This window comes from Channa argus, chromosome 12, assembly GCF_033026475.1.
Source record: "Channa argus isolate prfri chromosome 12, Channa argus male v1.0, whole genome shotgun sequence".
In the NCBI taxonomy this organism is placed as follows: domain Eukaryota; kingdom Metazoa; phylum Chordata; class Actinopteri; order Anabantiformes; family Channidae; genus Channa; species Channa argus.
In genome coordinates, this window is record NC_090208.1 from 17,374,901 (window position 1) to 17,393,141 (window position 18,241).

The following is an 18,241-nucleotide window of genomic DNA, read 5'->3' on the forward strand; positions in this document are numbered from 1 at the left end:
AAGGGAGGGATCCTCATTATGGCCGCATGTCGACCATACAAATGACCCCAGTGGGTGCAACCTTATACTACGTGCATTGAAGCAAGTTACTTTGTTGCTGCGTGACCTTTTTTCTCCCGTAATGGCAGAGACAATTTTTCACTGTGCTTTTGATTAAAATTTGTTTTGCTCAGTTCCACTGCAATGTTTTTGCAATTGTGTGCACTACAGCCTAATGTTTTATTTAAGAATATTTCTTCCTTTTTAAGATGTGGTTCTGCACTGCAGTCCACATTCATTCTCCCTGCTGCAGAATCTGTTTTTTAAGATAACATCTGCATAATGATTTGCTTATGCCTCGGCCTATGTAGACAGTAATGACTGACATTTGTATTTACTTATATATCATATACAAAGTTACACATAATAAAAAGCGGATGAAGGGCAACATTTCTTTTTATGTACTCACTGGGGAGAGGGGCAGGCAGAGGAGGAGGGAATTGACCGATCTTCAGACGCAGATAGAGAGGTTTGTGTATACACTTGTAGCAACACAAACAGGAGATGCAGCCTCGATAAGGAAATTAAGGGAAAGGGTGCAACTCAAATAAGCCCAGACTGATGCACCAACATCCCCGTCTCTCTGTGTTTTGCTCTCTCTCTCACTTGTTGTCAGTTACAGAAAGCGATTTAGAGAGAGAGAGGGAGATGAAAGTTTAAGCGATAACTGCTGAGGAACGTCATTTGGATAATCTGGAAGCTCTGCAGAAAAGCATTCCATGGAATTTCTCATCAGAATTGGATGCAGGACTAAACACAACCCTTCGAAACTCACATTTCTCTTTTACAAAGATCACACGTCTCTGGCGCTCAAGTGATACAGCAGTCAGCTTTTGGATCAAACATGGGTCGTCATTTTAGATTTGAAGGACAAACACTGCACCCAAAGCAATTGCAGGTTACAGTGCAGTGAGAACACCCACAGGTGGTTCACAGATTGCGATTTGGTTGTGTGAGTTATGCACGTTTGTGGTCTACAAGTGAAGCACAGCATCCACAGACATTCAGAAGGATATACAGAATCTGTGAGGTGGTTGCTGACTGCACAGAGAGAAGACGAGACGGGGATGGTTCGGAAGTTTTGCTTTTGGTAAGGACTCAAATATGCAGTTAATCCGATCTGATCTAAAACGTTGTATTTTTATGTAAGATGAGGAAGAATGATGTACTTGGAGTCACCTTTTCTAAACCCCAAAGAAGAAATCATAACCCTATTTGTCAAAGTGATGCTATTAAACATCACCAAAACATTTTCTCTGAGTCATGGGAAAATCTGAAGAAACAATGAAGGACTCTGATCAATCAAAGGATAACCCTCTTACCTGGGATTCTGACCAGTCCTGGGGTTCATACCTAAAACCAGCAGCAAGTCTCTGCCTTAACACTTTAGATTTCTCAGACCTCTGGGATGAGGAAGACAGTACAGAGGACGAGGGAACTAATTCAACCAGTGAATCCTCAGTGTGTCTCCAGGCCCCTCCAGCACCCCCTCCTCTACCTCCTCCTCTTGCACCAGCTTTGCCCTCAGCCTCCTCTAAAAGTGCAACCAAATGTCGCACCTTGAAGCTTCACTGGCGGGAACTCCAGACCTTGGCTCCTCTTCCCAGGATGACCCGCTTTGGGACTCAGACTATTTGGGCCGGCCTTGAGAAAGCCCAGTTGGATACTAATCAGTTGGTATACCTGTTTGAATCTAAGGGCAGTAGCACCTGCTTTAACATCGTTTCTGCGCGGCAGGTAAGACTAAACTATGGTTTTGTCATATTAACTAATGTTTTACGCATTTAAACTTTTATTGATTGTCAGCTTGAAATATACATCTACAGAAAATTACCTTTTGATATGTAATGCTTAAAACAAACCTAAAATGCACTTACAAAAGTATTTATTGAAGTATCTCCTACGCCTATCTGTATTTCAACAATACCAGCCACCAGTCTCAGTGTTGGGGATGAAGCGCAGTAACATTGTGACCATAGCATTGAGAAGGTTACCCCCTCCCCGACTCCTCCCTCCTGCTATCTACAGCATGGACAGCAGCGTGCTTGACAGAGAGGATGTTCAGGTACAGTAGAGGTTGCGTCCTTCAGACTTTGAGCGTCAGCATTTGATTACCCTCTAAAGTTTGCTTTTGTTGGATAGGAAGCTTACTGTCTTCATATTTACTGTGGCAAAATGAAACCTGGGGGAAGAGAGACACAGATAACAGTCCCAATGAAGGTAATGCTTTTACATCCCTTCTAAAACAGCGGCTTCAGGCATTAATCCCAACAGAGGAGGAGCTTTGTCTGATCAAGGAGGCCAAGACCCAGAACCCCCACTCTCCTCTGGCACAAGCTGAACTCTGTCTGCTTACTATAGGGGAAATCCCTCACCTGAGATCCAGGCTTCAGCTGTGGGCCTTTGCACTGGACTATGACTCCTTGGAAAGGGTAAATATAAAAAAATTAAAAATACACTAAATGACAGCATTTCACAAAGACAGAAATCTGTTTTCCAACCCACTATGAATGAAGTAAATCAGGGCAAAAACTGCAAAATTTGCATTAACAAATGATACGTGAGCATCAGACAATCCAGAAAGTATTGTTCACCTGACATGGTGAGCAAAAACACCATGATGATGGCATCACCAGAGATGTCACCAGAGTTAAAATAAAACATGGATTTCATGTATTACATGTCAAACTGTCCTTTAATTTTGTCCATCCTCATTACAGGAAATTGCTGAGCCCCTATTCCACTTGAAGTTAGCCATGGAACAGCTAGCAACCAGCCAGACCTTTAGATGTATTCTAGCAACAGTGCTAGCAATTGGTAACTTTCTCAATGGATGTAAGGTGGGTGCTCTGTGATCTCTTTATGTAATCCATTTTTAAAGCAGTTGGAAATGTTAGTGAGTCTATTTCTTCTTTCATATTTTAACATGCCAAGGCCCGTGGTTTTGAGCTAAGTTACTTAGCCAAGCTGTCCCAGGTGAGGGATACACGTTCCCGCCAGCCCCTGCTACACCACGTCTGTGTGTTACTGCTGCAGCTCTACCCACAGTCCTCTGACCTCTACTCTGACATCACTGCTGTTACTCAAGCTGGCAAAGTGCGTAGTTTCAGTTGTGTGTCTCCTGGGGGGGAGGGGAGCTCTGTGTTACATAAATATAGTATAAATGCTGAAATATCAATCACAGAAAAATAAGCAATATACCGTTTTTATTTATTAATAACTTATTTAACAATCTATTGTGAATCCCCTTCCCACAAAAATTTCCCTTCTTTTCCTGATTTTACAGTGTGACTACTCCCTAGTCCAATCCAATCTTACTCAGCTAGAGGCCATGTGCAAGACATCATGGGAGCAGATGAAGGTACTGGAGAAAACAGAGGACAAGAAGAAAGGAGGAAAGGTGGACAAAAGGAGGGGCGGAGGAGATGAGGCCTTGGGCCTTGAAGGCTTGCTCCGTCCCCGGCTGCCAAAGATTCTGAAGGAGTGCGAGGAGAAGTTAAAAGTCCTCCGAGCTGTCCATCGTCGAGTTATGAACAGGTGTCTAAAACAATAAATAACAGTAAACAAATAATCTGGGTCATTAGGGCTGTACTGTACTGTAAACCTCCTCATTTTTGTTTGTCCAGGTTCCACTCCTTCCTCTTATTTCTAGGCTATTCCCGAGCTATGGTAAGAGAAGTCAAAGCAGAAGACTTCTGTAAAACCATCAGTAACTTTTCTCTGGAGTACAGGACCGCACAACAAGCCATACTGCTGCAGAAAGAGCTGGAACGACGGAAAAGTGAAACAGAAAACCCAGGTTCTAACATTCCTGTAGGCAGAAGAAAATTTCAACAAACTGCCACGCAGGTTGTCTTTTAAGACACACAAAGTCTGATTCTAGACAAAATTAGGAGACACAGTTCTACCAGGTTTTTATTAATTCAGTATCTGCTGATTCACCAGGCGAGTGAAAAAAGTGAGGAGCAGTGTAAGCTGGAAGAGGTGCTGAGGACACCTGATTCCACCTTGAAGCCAGATGCCACTCTGCCTCGAACCCGCAGGAAGATGGCCAACATCCAGGGTACTTGATTTGATAAACACAGTGTTTGTTAAATGTTTCATTCTTTCACACATTCATCTAAATCCATACTTCTTTACTTTCCAGGTACATTGCCACATAAACTGAAGTGGTGATCCTGCTGTTGTCCTGCACAATCAAAAGCCATTCATTCACTGTGCCATTGGTATTTAAAAGCACATTTTGTTCTGACTGCTATTTATGCCATTAGTGTTATGATTCATATTTTGCAGCACAATGTTGTTCAGTTTTACAAAAATGGACAGGTGCAGGATGCATTAGAACAGAACTGTACTTGTTAATTATTACATTGTTTTTATAGTCAGTTTTGCAGTTTTTCAGCAATAGAAAAGTGCCTAGAAATATCACACACATTTCAACTTCCAAATGATGCTGGATAAAAAAATGTTTTGGAAAAAATACATATTACAAAAATGTGTGTGCAAACCAAAGTTATTATCTTGGGTAAAAGATAAATGTGTGCACAGAGAGACCAACCATTCTAATTTTCATACAACATTTTTGAGACCATTTTGATGGTGTCAAAGCAATTTGTTACATTTATTACACTGTTACCTTAAAATCATTATATTGATTAATTAAAAGTGTTACACTGTTACATCACATGTCTTAACGCTATTTTTTTTAATGTTATATCGTTTTCTGGAACTATGTGCTATTGTTACGTCACCTTTTTTGCACGGTCTTGCAGTACTACTCAGCTGGTGCTCACGACCTCTATTAATAATAAAATAACAGTTCCTCAACTTGTCCTTTTGAATTATTTCTCAAAGCTGATTCATGAAAGTTTAGAGGGGACATGGGGCAATGTTTATTTTAAACAATTGATATTCATATCAGTCCGGTGAAGCCTAAACGGGTGTCGTCATTCCTGAGCCGAAGTGGGGAGCATATCTGCCAATCAGTGACGCCAATCCAAACAGAACAGTTTACACATCCAATCGGAAACGGGGTAGAAGCAGTGGGCGTCGCCCTCCCCGTTGAGAGTGTCAGTCGACGCCATTTCGTGTCCACTGGTTTCAAGGTGATACAGTCTGCACACCCGTAATCGGATCTTTACCTACTCAAGTAAAAACAGCATTGAATTTTACTCATTTTTAATATTAAGCTCCTGGTGAGTATTTTTAACCGAGAGATTTTTCCCTGTTTTTTTATTTTTTCCTGACTTTTATCCGTGTTTGGGACTTTTTGTTTTTATTTTTAATGCATTTTTCCTGGCTGGTATTCCTGAGACTGTGTTGGCTTTAGTGGCGTACATTTTGTCATGGCAGTATCAGCTGCGCAGAAACTAGTTTGAAGTAGCTTCCACGGCAAGATTTTTCCTTTTATTTTTCGAATAAGACATTTCGAAAGCTCAATTTTTCAGGCGCCGCTGTGTTACAGTATTGTTTATCTGGTTGTGGTCATTTTCGAGGGAAGAAATATGGAAGATTGTTCCAGGCTTTTCTGGACAGTGTTTAAAACGTGTCGCCCTTTTTCTGGAAATATGCTTTTAAGAGGTTTTTCATTCTCATCGTGTGTTTTGCACCCACCTGTAACTTGATTTGCAGTCGTTGACATTGACTCATTTATTCTCTGTGATCTGGGCAGTGCTGAGACAGTGTATCATCTGCAGCAAATCACTCAGGAATGGTTATTTTTCAGGCACGGTGGGTTTCTCTCCCCCCCCCAGTGACAAATGGGTGCGTTTTATGGAACATTAACACAAGTGTTTCAATCTGTTGTGCAGACCTGAGATTTCTGTAGCATGGGTGCAACTTATTTTGTACATTTAATTGTGATGTAATCATTAAAGTTTATTTGCACATTATTAAGACTACATTAGCAAGTAGTAGTTTATTCTTAATATCCTAAGAAGGAGGTCTACAGAGCCCAATCGAGCTGTATTTAGGCCTAGACCTCTTAACTGTTTTTTTGGTTTTTTTTTCATAATTTTATAGTATCTGACTCATAAGTTGTGCATGTGTTAGTAGGAAACTCCTAATTTGCAACAAAGGTTCACATCATGATGGCAGAGTAGATTTGCAGTTGACTATCGCTTCCCAGACTGCAAGATCTGTGTTCTACCCCCTACTGCACACTATTCCCCCCCCTTGGCCCTAAATGTGTCCTCTGGAAGTGTCCTTGAGCAGGAGTCCCACCAGGCTCCAGGGGCGCTGTTCTGCAGCCCACCCTGGCCCCTTGCAAGGAGGGCAAGCAGGACTAAAAAGCAGTGAGCCACCAAGTCCCCCAGACTGGTGATGCTCTCCACTAACACCCGTGTCTGATATTTCCCCACAAACAAACAGCAACTTTTGCAGACAAATAAGTTCATCATAAAAATTCCATATGGTTGTCGTATCACTATTTGAACTGGCAACAGACACAGCATCTGCTGAGCTGACAGAGACGCCTGTCCTGTACAACAATAAACCACTATCAGAACGAAGAAGTAAAGCCACAACAGAACACATTTTTTTATATTTATGCATGTCAAAGCAGCCAAAACATTACAATTGGTTGTTTTCCTCCCCTTAACTTTGTTTCCACAATTTGCCTTCTCAGGTCCTCCCCTGCTTTGCAAAAATATTAATATATATTATAATATTCTAATTTATGGTTTTGTTTCCCCTTTTTAGTTTTTGAAGCCACTTTTTTGAACAGCAGCAAATCGTAAGTTGGTCTCGACTTTTTTTTTTTTTTTTTTACCTCAACTTTTGCTTTTTTGTTTTTCTTTTTTTTTTGACTCCCTTTGTGGCAAACCCCTCTCCCTCTTTCAGGTTTCTTACAGCAAGTAGCATGTAGTGTTTTGTATTTTTGTGCTGTGAATATAGAAAATTAACTGGTTCAGTCTGTTTGGAACTACTGACCTGTTAAATGAACCCCCCTCATGTGTTCCCAGTTTATGACCATAAAACCCATAATGTTTATTGTTGATTATAAAAGACTAGATTCGCACCAAATTGCTGAACAAGACTCCCTCCTTCAGCCAGTCCTCAAATTAGGGGCTGGCACCAACAAAGGCAAAATTAATCATTTTTAATGCCTTGTCTTTTCTTTTTAAGTGTGTATGTCATTTCATGGAGTGAAGTCTGGGACATTACATTACAAATACAAAATCAACTGCTTCTTACAAGGCGCAGTAATAACAGTGATGGTCACCATTTTTTATACCCATTAATAGTTTGTTAGCCGTTAAAGGAGCATGCAATACCATTAATCACTAACTTATTCCGTTATCACTAATATATATTTAAAATAAAAATTTTTTTTATTTTTTATTTTCCTTTTGATTTTAGTTTAAGAACCTCATAAAATCTCTTAAGGTTTAGATCTTATGTAAAAGTTTCTCCATTTTCTTTTAATAATTATATTATCTATACTGTGTGTTAAGACAAACATATACATATGCCATTGTACACACATATCCATATTAACTGCACAACAGCTCTTTCTGTCCTGTCTGTGTTCAAGCATATTTCCTGAGGGTGGCCAGTGCAGTTTTTTTCACAGTTGAAGCACAAATATTAAGCCATGACACACTGAACCTACAATAAAATGAGGTCAAGAAAAGGGACTGACTTCAGGAACTGTCATATTTATTTCTTAGACATGAATGGAAATGTTAAATATGAAGGGCTCCATAAACTAGTACAACAACCAGGGTGAACACCATCTTCATGAAGCTTATAATATATAAATTATTAGATCCTTATTTGAACTGGTAGGCCATCTGGCCTTTGACAGGAACTCATTAACAGATATGGTGATGCACACTGCACATTTCCTAACATGAAATATTAACATCCAACACAGACACTGCCAAATAATTTGATGCTGGCCTGAGAACAGTCCCTGAAAGTGGACAGCCTGTGCCAAACACAGACTGATTGTATTAGCAAAACAGCACTGGTGTTTACAAGTAGAACAAATAGACAATCACTATAAACTAAAATTTGTAAACATAACGCCACTTAAGAAAAGCATCATAAGCTTCACTAATTTTACCAATGGTGACATTATATTTATATGCTATTGCTTTTTAGTCCAACACATTAAGTATGTAAGCTTGTATGGTCCAACTCCAATATCTTAAAAAGATCAAATAAATCTGGTAGCGTCAAACAATAACAGCCTGACTGGATGTGTTCACTATCGCTTTTTGCAGTGTATTCGTATAAACCCTGGATATTCCCACGTGAACCCCAACATGCCACAGAGAATTCCAAACATTCACTAAGTGGGGTGTGTCGGTCTCTCCTCCCCTCCATCTGGATTTGTAGACAGTCTGTCAGCTTGCCAAGCAATAGAAACCTCTCAGCTAATTCATGAAGGGGAGAGCACAGAGCATTATTCTTTGGCTAGACAGCCTGCCTCAAACAATGTAATCCCCTACTAGTAGCTGCTGGCCATAGAGGGACAGGTGGCTGCTGCTGCTGGGATACTGTAATTCCCAACTAGCAGCAGGTGGGATATACTGTGCGCTCATAACAGCTGAAGTTGTGCATAATAACGTGAACAGAACTGAAGATTCATGTGCATTTAACAAAAGAAAAAGATTGCAAAGGGAAAAAGTGAGAATCAAATTCATGTACATTCGAGGATATTTGAGAAACACAAAGCTGCACTGGCTTAAGAGATCATTCACCAGCACTGACAGAAAGGAAAAAATAATATAAGCCTCCTGCTTTTGATTATGGCTACTTCCAAAATAGTATGAGGATTCACTACTGCTACACAAACTGAACATTAAAAGTGTTGTTACTTTAAGAACACTGTTTCTTATTTTCTTCATTATTATCAAGTTATTAGAAGTAAAAAAGTCAAAATGCACTACTTGTTTTTGTCATAACAACCATTTATCCTGCAGGTTTTTTATGGCAGCCTCCATCTTTTTAAACATTTAATCCACTATCCTTTTTTTTTTTTTTTTTACACTCCTCAACCAAACATTTGGAGGTGCAGTAGATGTTTCCCCACAGTCACTGACTTCATCTCTTATAGTTCCTCGATGACCCTCTTCTCTCCAACAGAGTCAGGCAGGCAGGCCTCCACCGACCCAAGTACAGGCATAATGGAGTGAGTGCTGGCTGCTTTAATGTCCCTGACTGTCTGTTCTGCTCTCTCATGTTCATTTTTAGAGGCTCCTCTATCCCTATTGAGAGCACAAGCACACATTTAGTGTGTGTGTGTGTGTGTGTACATTAAAAAACCAGTACTCCTGCTGACTGAATCCACCTGAACCAAATGTACAGTGTTTCCTCTTTGTGCAAACATAAATATACAAGCATTAGGAGTTAATATAAGTGCCATTACAAGTGGCTGTTCTGTTAGTTAATGAGAACAAATTTGCACGGTGTACTTCAGCCTGTAATTAGTGTTGATTTCATAAGCCGTTTATTTGCTAGCTGAACAGATGCACTCATTTTTATTTATGAAAAAAATGTTTGCATTCTCTGATTTACATTGATAAGATTTAATTTCTTTGGATTTTAGGCTGCTCGTTGGACAGCATTTAGTTTTTTCTGACACTATATGACACTTTATAGATGCAATGTTCAAAAAATAAGGAGCAGTTAATTTGAGTAATGAAAATCCTGATTACTTGTAGCGTTCTGCACACCCACATTTTAGTGTTCAGGTATTATATTTAAAACATCCAAGCTACTGTGCGAACACTGATTGTATTCACTGTAAAATAGCCTAAATCTCAGGTTGACTTTGGTCAAGTGTAGCAGAGATAATCTACACATTTCAAAGCAGAGAAAAGGGCCTTCCAAAGACTTCTAAGACAAAATAATATATATCTTTGTGCTTATAAGCTTTTTTTTTCTACCATTTCTCATCCACTAAATATAAATTTTCCCCCAGTCTCAACTTTTTTTCTCCTTTTTCTTACCCTTCCTCCTTGCCCACCTCTCTCTATCTTGCATAGTTGGTCGTCGTCGTCCTCCACCTCCAGCCTGATGGCCAGCAGCAACGTGACCAACAAGACCGACCCCCGATCTCTCAACTCACGTGTTTTCATCGGCAACCTCAACACCCTGCTGGTCACCAAAGCTGACGTGGAGGCCATCTTCTCCAAATATGGCAAGGTTGTTGGCTGCTCCATCCACAAGGGCTACGCCTTCGTCCAGTATTCCAATGAGAGGAATGCCCGTGCTGCCGTGGCCGGAGAGGACGGCCGCATGATTGTTGGACAGGTCCTAGGTGAGGTATAAGGGGATTATGGCTAATGTTGTTGTTGTGCAGGGTTAAAACATGGTACCCATCAAATAATTTTGCCTTGCTTACACCTAAACTTTGTAGATACATCCTTGAACTATGAACTGTAAAAATGAAGCTACATCCAGTAGCAATAATCATATTTAAATATGATAAATATGTTTATATTCAGTGAATTTACCCTTTTTCCTATTTGTGTTCAAGGTCCCGGCAGTGTTGGAGCTTTGAAAGTGGTAGAGCTTAGTTTAATAATGTAAAATAACCAAAAAGTGTTAACCAATTGACTAAAAAGACACAAATCATCGCCAAAAAACACAAATATGACCAATGACATATGGAAAAATTTCAAAAAGGCACATAAACTGACAGAAAACGCTCGGAATGAGTAAAATGACATTCACATGTGTTATAACTTTAAATTAAATTGTCTTCAAATAACAACCCAGAACCCATTTTTGTTTTGCAGCAGCTGAGTCTGTGTGCTGCCCTCTAGTGTTAAAACCAGGGATTACAGGTTTGTTTTGTACATGGGAAATGTAAAATTATCTTTTCACTGCTGTCTGTAACTGACCTGTTTGGTGCTCCAAGCAGATTCAAATGTCAGTAATTATGTGCAAATACCATCTGTGTGGGCCTAAAACCTGCAGTATCTTTAAAAATAACATCAGACAGGTGATGAAGTGAGTGAATGTGTTAATTAAAATTTCACACTTTCTGTCCATAACCTGTTAATTTTTTTTCCCTCCCACTTATCACAGTTACCAACTCTTTCTTTGACTCAGTGTTTTCCTCCCTCAGACATCAACCTGGCAGGCGAGCCGAAGCCTCACAGATCAAAGACAGTGAAGCGTTCTGCAGGAGACATGTACAGGTGTGTACACAAGGCTTAAGCTTAATACAAAGGTATTTCAGTAATCCAGCATTCAGACACACTTTTGAAGCATACTGTGTCAACTATACAAAAACTGTTGGTAATCTTTGTGCTCTTTCTTCACTACCGCTACAGCTCATCTTTAGAGTTGGACTTTCAAAGAGATTACTATGATAGGTATGCTGTGCATTCTTTACACTTTGGGTTTAAACAATCGATGTGCAAATACTGAAGATTAAAAATACTTGTTCTTGTTCTTGGGATGTAATCCCCAGGATGTACTCCTACCAGTCGCGATTGCCTCCTCCTCCTCCACCCCTCTCCCGTGCTGTCATTCCCTCCAAGCGTCCCAGGGTCAGTTTGAGCGGAGGGGGAAACCGTCGAACCAAAACTAGCTTCTCTTCATCCTCCAAAAGCAGTCAGAGGGCCTCACGTACAAGTAGGTCCCACACAGAGAGTTTTCCTAGTTGTCTTGCTGAGGACTACAGTTTCCTAAAGAATTTCCTCCCACTTCTTGTCCCACAGTGAAGGCAGATGATCTGCAGACCATTAAGAGAGAGCTCACACAGATCAAACACAAGGTGGACTACTTGTTGGAAAGCTTAGAACGCATGGAGAAAGATCACAGCAAGAAGTCTGGTAATGGTAAAGCAACATTTATTTCTGCTTGCAATGTTATAAATAGTTCTTAATTATTGTTTTATTCGATGGCCGGTTTTATCGCAAAACAAAATGTTGATGACATAATTCTACTTATTGGCCATCTTATTTTCTTATAATATGCCATCAGAAAGACACCACAGTATATTAAAAACACTTGGCACCAAAGAAGCAGAATCTATCAGTCCAAATTTCATTTTTTTAGTTTTTGTAAGTCATAAGATGTTTTCTGTGAATCATACTGCAATGGGGTGAGTCATGAAAAGCCATTTGCAAATGCTAAATGTATAAATGCTATTCAATAAAATTGGCCATAATCTCTCAGAGCTAACTAGCATTAGTGGTGGTTAAGTTGAGGCAGAGGTTTGGATGTGGGTGTCAGTCAGCCTTCTTCATATTCAACCTTCCTTGTCACTTTGGAGAAGAATTCATGAGGCAGATGATACTAAACAGCTACCGTCATCTGCTTGCGCATCATCTTTTCAGAGATGAAGAGCTCCAAACCAGAGCCTGGTGAGGTTTCCCCTCTTCACTCATCTACTTCCAGCAAGAAGGAGGACAGCCTAAAACGGGACAGAGAGAGCCAGGACCTGAATGACTCTGAGGAGGAGGGAGACCTGCTGGAAGACGAAGATGAGGTGAGAAAGCAGAGCGAGAGCTAAGATGGCAGTGACATTCAAGGAAGCTACTCCTCATGAGAGATGATGAGTGTTTCTGTTTCAGCATGAAGGATTGACAGAGTTGTTTTTAACGTTGGTGTTGTAGACATTCATTCATTACACAAGTAATTAATAAAACAGATATTTTCCACTTTACCTTCTGTGCAGATTAAAAGCAGAGGGAGAGAGGAGGATGAGGAGGAAGGCGAGCAGGAGGAAGGAGAGGACGACGGAGATAGCGCCAACGGAGATGAATGCTAAACATTACACAGGCAGACAGACACACATACAAATGCACAAAACTATTATGTGTGATTGTAACACAACACCAGACTTGTACATAGTAATCATTTTCTCATATTTGCTGATGTGACTGGCCATTTGTATAAAATGTACTGTAGATATTACCGTCTCTCTCACACACATACACATAAAAGCTCATAATGTTTCTGAATTTTTCAATTTTCATTTAATCTGGTAGTTTCACTCTCTCCACTTTATAGACATTGACGTATCTGCCACTGCATAATGGCAAACCTAGATGTGTCCTATGTCACAGAATGCAAGTTCAGCTGAGGATAAATGTAACATGGTGTACATTTGAACTCAGAGCTATAAGCTTCTCCTGTTTTAAAAACGGAAGGATAAAGCTCTTATCAGCTGTTGTTAATGGCATAAAGCTATTCACTTGTTGGCGAATATTAAACAAATGACTTGCAACAGCTTATTTAGGGTCATTCTTGCGACAAATTACCAGATTTGGTACTACAGCTCTGGGTAATTAAATTTGTATTCAACTTTGTTCTTGATCCTGCGGCTGTATGACTCTCTCCTAACCAGCAGGTGGCAGAGTATCATAACTTAACGCTAAAGACTCACATGGACTTCTGGATGGATTTCTGTTATTCACAGAAGATCTTCACCCTCTGCTTGTCAGATAAAAATATCAATGTGTACAAAACCTCATGTCATGCAGCAAAATGGTCCAGTAAAATCCCCGTTACACTGAAAATAGTTTTTGTTTGTTGCAGAGTGTTACGACCCAGTCGACCTTGACTCGTGTAATCCAGTGCTGATCCATGTTTGTTTCTGTTAATATTCTGTTTGTCATTTGGCTGCTGGTGAAAGTGAATAAACACGTTTTTCATGTTGTTACAACCCACATGGAATGTGTTCAGGTGCATTATGTTGCTGTGGGTATTTTGTGTGACATCAGGTGAAGTTTTATAGAGATCAACACAGAATTTACGTGTTGTGCAATAGGATAAGCATGTGATTAAAACATAACTGGTGGGCGTAGCAGCCGCGACCTGCAGACAGGTTTATAGCATGTATTTTCACACAGAAAAGGTCTGTTCCCCCTGAGGAAGATATCATACGCCTATTTGAGTTAACCATCTGAAAATAGCAGTATATTTTCTGACATTGTGGGTTATTGTAATTGCATGGGAAAAAAAAAATATTCTAATTTAATTTGGTAGATTGCCATGCTCTAAGTTTTGGAACTACAGTTTTCACGATGCTTTGTAAGAGCTTACTGGGAAATATTGTTGTGTCCCATTCGAAGTAAAAGGTCAGAATTGTCTAGATTCTAGTGGTAAATCTCACTGAACACCCCCCTGGAGTTGGATTTCTGGCTCGGGAATTCAGACAAAGTTTACCAACCCCGACTTTAAAATCCAAGATTGCTGCTCCATTCATCAACTGTATAAAAGCTGCAGTAAAATACACCCTTCTTATTTGTGTCATGCACATATGACCAATTTTCCATCTACGTATGTGTTGACACAGTGTTTGTATCAGCAATAAACTGTGTAATGCTTATTATAAACTGCATTTGCTAACAATGGATAACCTGGCTATGATTAAGAGCTGCTGGGGTACTGTGAAACAGCCAGCTGGGGTGTGGTGTCAGCTCTAGCTCCAAAGTTGGTTACTGTAGCAACAACTTTAGGCCAATATTTATTTTTATTCTTTAATTATGTTTATTATTTTTTTGTCCTTTCGGCTTATCCTGAGAGTTCAGGGTCCCCACAGAGGATCATTGTCCGCATGTTGATTTGACACAGTTTTTACCCGGTTGTCCTTCTTGACACAATCCTTAGTTCTCATAGTTCTACCGGGCTTGACCGGCACTGCACAACTGGGGATGGGAATGGGCTGTTCAGGGGGTTAATTGTCATGCCTAGAGACACTTCGTCCAATAGCCTGGACCGGGGATCGAATCACTGACCCTGTGACCCTGTCCATGGACAACTACCAACTGTCCTATATTTGTTAACAGTTTAGGGATTTGGAATCAAATGCTCAATTAGTGGTTAGCAGTGTCTAGTTGTAATGCTGTCACAGAACTTTCACCGTGTTACTTTGATAGAAGAAGAAGAAGAAAGCTTGAATATATGCTGATTCTCAGAGGTTCTGAAGTTATTTTTTTATGTGAGATTTAAGAGTCCCCATGTATATACTGTACATCAAGGACACCAGAGATAATGAGGTCCTTGTGAAGGAGACGTCTCACTGAGTCAATGGTTATGTCATCTGTGTGGCCAAATCTGACTCCAAGGAAGATTCTGAATTTGGGCGCTAATTAAATCCTATTTTTAAAAGTATGCTATGACCTAAGTAAGAGAGAAAGTTTGGGTTGTAATCTAAGTGAACTGATCCTTTACCTCCCAAACCTAATCAAAAACACTTCTCTTAACAGTAAAGTTTTAAAGGGTTTGAAAGCACATGGAAAGGAAGAATATAAATAAGTAATAAATAATTACCTTGAAGAAAAAAGGCTTGTTTGTCCGCTACTTTATTATCATGACCAAACTGCATCAATACACAGTTTCCTTATTAATATACATTGGCCTGCTGGGAGGCCTTGGAGCTGGTTAATGAATGTAAGTTCAGAGCGCAGGAAGAAGTAAAGAGGAATGCAAAGAGGAAAGAAGGAATTGATCAATAAGCAGCAGGCTAAAGTGTGATTAACGAGGGGGCGACAGAGGGGCGGGGGTGGGGGTATAGATAACCACAGTACAGTGGATGGATGGATGAACAGGGTCGCAGAAGACTGGAGACAGATGGAAGAGAAGCTAACAGATGGAGAAATGACAGGAAGAAGGGAAGATAGTTTGTCGTTTGCTTTGGGGGGTGAAGGATGTGGAAATTGTGTTAACAGTTAAAGTAAATGATTTCAGAGTGACGCCTTTTGTTCAAACATCAGTTATAAGCACTAGTGGGTTATACTGGGTTATATGTTTGTCAGGAAAATAAGGGCATTTTAGACAATAAGAGCCTTTATTCGATGTTTTTTTTTTTTTTTTTTTTTTTTTTTTTAGAAAATTAAAATTATACAGACCATCACAAACTTGGATTCCATACCAGCCACGAGACAATGCTGCTTCTCTATCCTTTGCAATAAATTACAGAAACTCATTGTCCTGAGTTGCTTTTTCATTTCAAAGACTGATTATGTAAATGTACATTGCAAACTCTTTGTTCACATGCATTAGTAGTATAAAGCCTTTCTATATCTGCACAGACACGTCGCCTCTTAATGTCAGTTCAAATTTCTTTTTTAAATTAAAGTGTCAATCCACATGACAAAATAAGGCAATAGCTAGCGGGGCAGACACATATAAAGGTCAGTGACTGAAGCATCAAAATGATTCAGCAGATATTGCTGCCCTTGAGCAAGGTACATAACATGTTCTATTCAACAACTGTTCTGATGAAGCAAACATGTGAAATGAAGGTCTTTATCAAGTCAGGGGTTGCTAAACGTTCACCACATACTGAGTCTAAAAGCTAAGCGAGTCTAAATCAGATGACATTTGACTGTGAGACACATATTGACATCTTGAAATTAAGGCTGTGAATGTGTGACTGTAGTGTGATCCCTGGTGACTGCCCACTTCAGCAGAATCAATGGCTCATTTGCTCATGAGCACAGTACACACACTTATACACTTTTTAAAAAAATCTTTCTAGCTTCGTCACATATTTACACACATTTAAATATACTGTGTTTGGGACCACACTGATGACTTTAAATTGTATACATTTCTAAATGTATAATTGGTGGAAATGTTGCAAACACTGGATGGAGAAACTTTTGCTCCTTATGCTAAAGAAGCAATAAAAACTCCAGGGAGCTCACAGACAAAGAAAGTGTCCCAAAGCTAAAAACAGGCATATTTAACAGGCAACAGACATTTTCAGCATGTATCAGCAGCATTTCTTATTAAGAGTGTTAGGCTAAAAAAACAGACACGTCCTTTGTATGTCCTTCACATAAAGCCACCAGCTAAATGACTGATGATATCATAGACGCCACATAGACGCCACATAATGAACTTGTGGAGCTGCTCTAAAACCTTTTAGATAACATTAAATTGTTGTAAAGCATCCTTTTTTAATGTGTCTTTGAGGAGTTAACAACTGTGCACTGGTTAAAATCACTCAGAAACCAAATACGTGCTTACAGTAAGTGCTAATCGGAAATCTATGCATATGCGTGGCCACTTTGCTTTGTCACAACAGGAAAAGCTTTAGTAAAAACAATAATGGCCACATTTCATTTAGTTTTCTGCCAGCTGAGGCTGTTTCTTTGTTCATTGGCTCAGCTGGCAAAAGTAAACGTGGCCAAGGCATTACTAATGTTATTAGCTACACCTTCGTGACAAATAACAGAACATTACTAATGGTTTTCCTGCTGCAGCAAGTCTAAACATTCACCATCACAACAGTGTATATAAAAATAATTATTGTTCCATTACCTATTGGCTAGTGCTAGTGGTACAAACACTAGAAGCCAGAGTAGAAACCTTTGATCTTCTTAGCACCTTGTTGCGCTAACGATGCAGAGCATTTTCAAAGACACATCTGCAGAACATGGTTTGTACATGATGCTCTTACTATTTGAAAGTGACAACTTAATAGAAAGTAAATGTGTTTTCATTTTTGCATTTGACTATGACATCTTTGTTTCAGTATTTGATGTGAACTACTATTTTGTCACCGTGTTTGTTAATTTTAGCAACATTTTTATATGTATTGATCGCCTTAAAATAGCACTGATTTGAAGGTAAAAAGATGTCTAAATGTATCATAAGCTCTCATAACTTAGAAACGGTTTAAAACTTACTGTCAGCATTTAACCAAATGTGAAACTAAAAGTGAACAGAACGGAGTTATGTACCAGGTAATGCAGCCTCTCAGGAATGTGACAATTCAGGTGAAGGATGGAGGGAAAATAAAAGCAAGACAATATTCTGAGCTGAAGGGAGGTCACAGCCACAGATGGAGACAGAGGAGGGAGGGCGTGAGGGATGAGAAGGATACAACAGACAACAGGAGGAGAGAGGTGAAAGGAAAGAGTAACACATGGATACAGAGAGGCTGAGAGGCAGATACAAGAAGGAGAGAGGTGATGAGAGACAGAGGGATGGAGCTGAAAAGCTCCAGGGAGATTTATCAGCGTCACTGGGAGCTCTTTGTGTGAATGTGTGAGAGAGACACAGACAGGAGAGTAAGACAAAAATGTGACGAAGGGACTCATAAAACTGACTGAGGCTTTGTGAGTCTCAGGAGAATCCACAAGTGTGTTTGCATGAGTGAGTGTGTGAGAAAGAGAGAGAGAAGGTTGGGAAATAGGAGTTAAACATAGTTAATGTGGCTGCCTGCAGGTGTATTTCAGTGCGGTTTCAAACATGTTCGAACAACTGTGTGTGTATGCGT

The 18,241-nt window shown here is 39.8% G+C and overlaps 2 protein-coding genes across 16 annotated transcripts; both read left to right on the forward strand.

The window, feature by feature from the left end:
- Positions 1-598: 598 nt before the first annotated feature.
- On the forward strand, positions 599-4,860 carry si:ch211-63p21.2 (FH1/FH2 domain-containing protein 1). Its single transcript, XM_067525045.1, has 9 exons — positions 599-1,776; positions 1,970-2,104; positions 2,289-2,471; positions 2,760-2,879; positions 2,974-3,135; positions 3,326-3,576; positions 3,666-3,888; positions 3,985-4,102; positions 4,187-4,860. Exons 1-9 carry the CDS (start codon positions 1,303-1,305, stop codon positions 4,213-4,215), a joined length of 1,695 nt encoding a protein of 564 aa, XP_067381146.1. The 5' UTR covers positions 599-1,302; the 3' UTR covers positions 4,216-4,860.
- A 231-nt stretch (positions 4,861-5,091) lies between these two features.
- On the forward strand, positions 5,092-13,676 carry hnrnpc (heterogeneous nuclear ribonucleoprotein C). Of its 15 annotated transcripts, none has more exons than XM_067525057.1 (11): positions 5,092-5,234; positions 6,739-6,772; positions 9,059-9,178; positions 10,035-10,309; positions 10,791-10,838; positions 11,123-11,195; positions 11,331-11,372; positions 11,471-11,634; positions 11,721-11,840; positions 12,342-12,493; positions 12,683-13,676. In XM_067525057.1, exons 3-11 carry the CDS (start codon positions 9,111-9,113, stop codon positions 12,773-12,775), a joined length of 1,035 nt encoding a protein of 344 aa, XP_067381158.1. In that variant the 5' UTR covers positions 5,092-5,234; positions 6,739-6,772; positions 9,059-9,110; the 3' UTR covers positions 12,776-13,676. The 15 variants fall into 15 exon arrangements, with proteins under 15 accessions (XP_067381158.1, XP_067381156.1, XP_067381159.1 ...); XM_067525055.1 differs by having other exon boundaries at positions 9,065-9,178; XM_067525058.1 differs by having other exon boundaries at positions 9,104-9,178.
- Positions 13,677-18,241: the final 4,565 nt, after the last annotated feature.

What these genes read in the sequence shown, in the direction of transcription:
- si:ch211-63p21.2 (XM_067525045.1), top strand. Translation starts at nt 1,303, where the DNA reads ATGGGAAAATCTGAAGAAACAATGAAGGACTCTGATCAATCAAAGGAT. An exon ending in ACTTTCTCAATGGATGTAAG is followed by an intron (nt 2,880 to 2,973) that starts GTGGGTGCTCTG and finishes TAACATGCCAAG; the next exon opens with GCCCGTGGTTTTGAGCTAAG. An exon ending in CTGTTACTCAAGCTGGCAAA is followed by an intron (nt 3,136 to 3,325) that starts GTGCGTAGTTTC and finishes CTGATTTTACAG; the next exon opens with TGTGACTACTCCCTAGTCCA.
- hnrnpc (XM_067525057.1), top strand. Translation starts at nt 9,111, where the DNA reads ATGACCCTCTTCTCTCCAACAGAGTCAGGCAGGCAGGCCTCCACCGAC. An exon ending in TCTGCAGGAGACATGTACAG is followed by an intron (nt 11,196 to 11,330) that starts GTGTGTACACAA and finishes CTACCGCTACAG; the next exon opens with CTCATCTTTAGAGTTGGACT. An exon ending in CAAAGAGATTACTATGATAG is followed by an intron (nt 11,373 to 11,470) that starts GTATGCTGTGCA and finishes TGTAATCCCCAG; the next exon opens with GATGTACTCCTACCAGTCGC.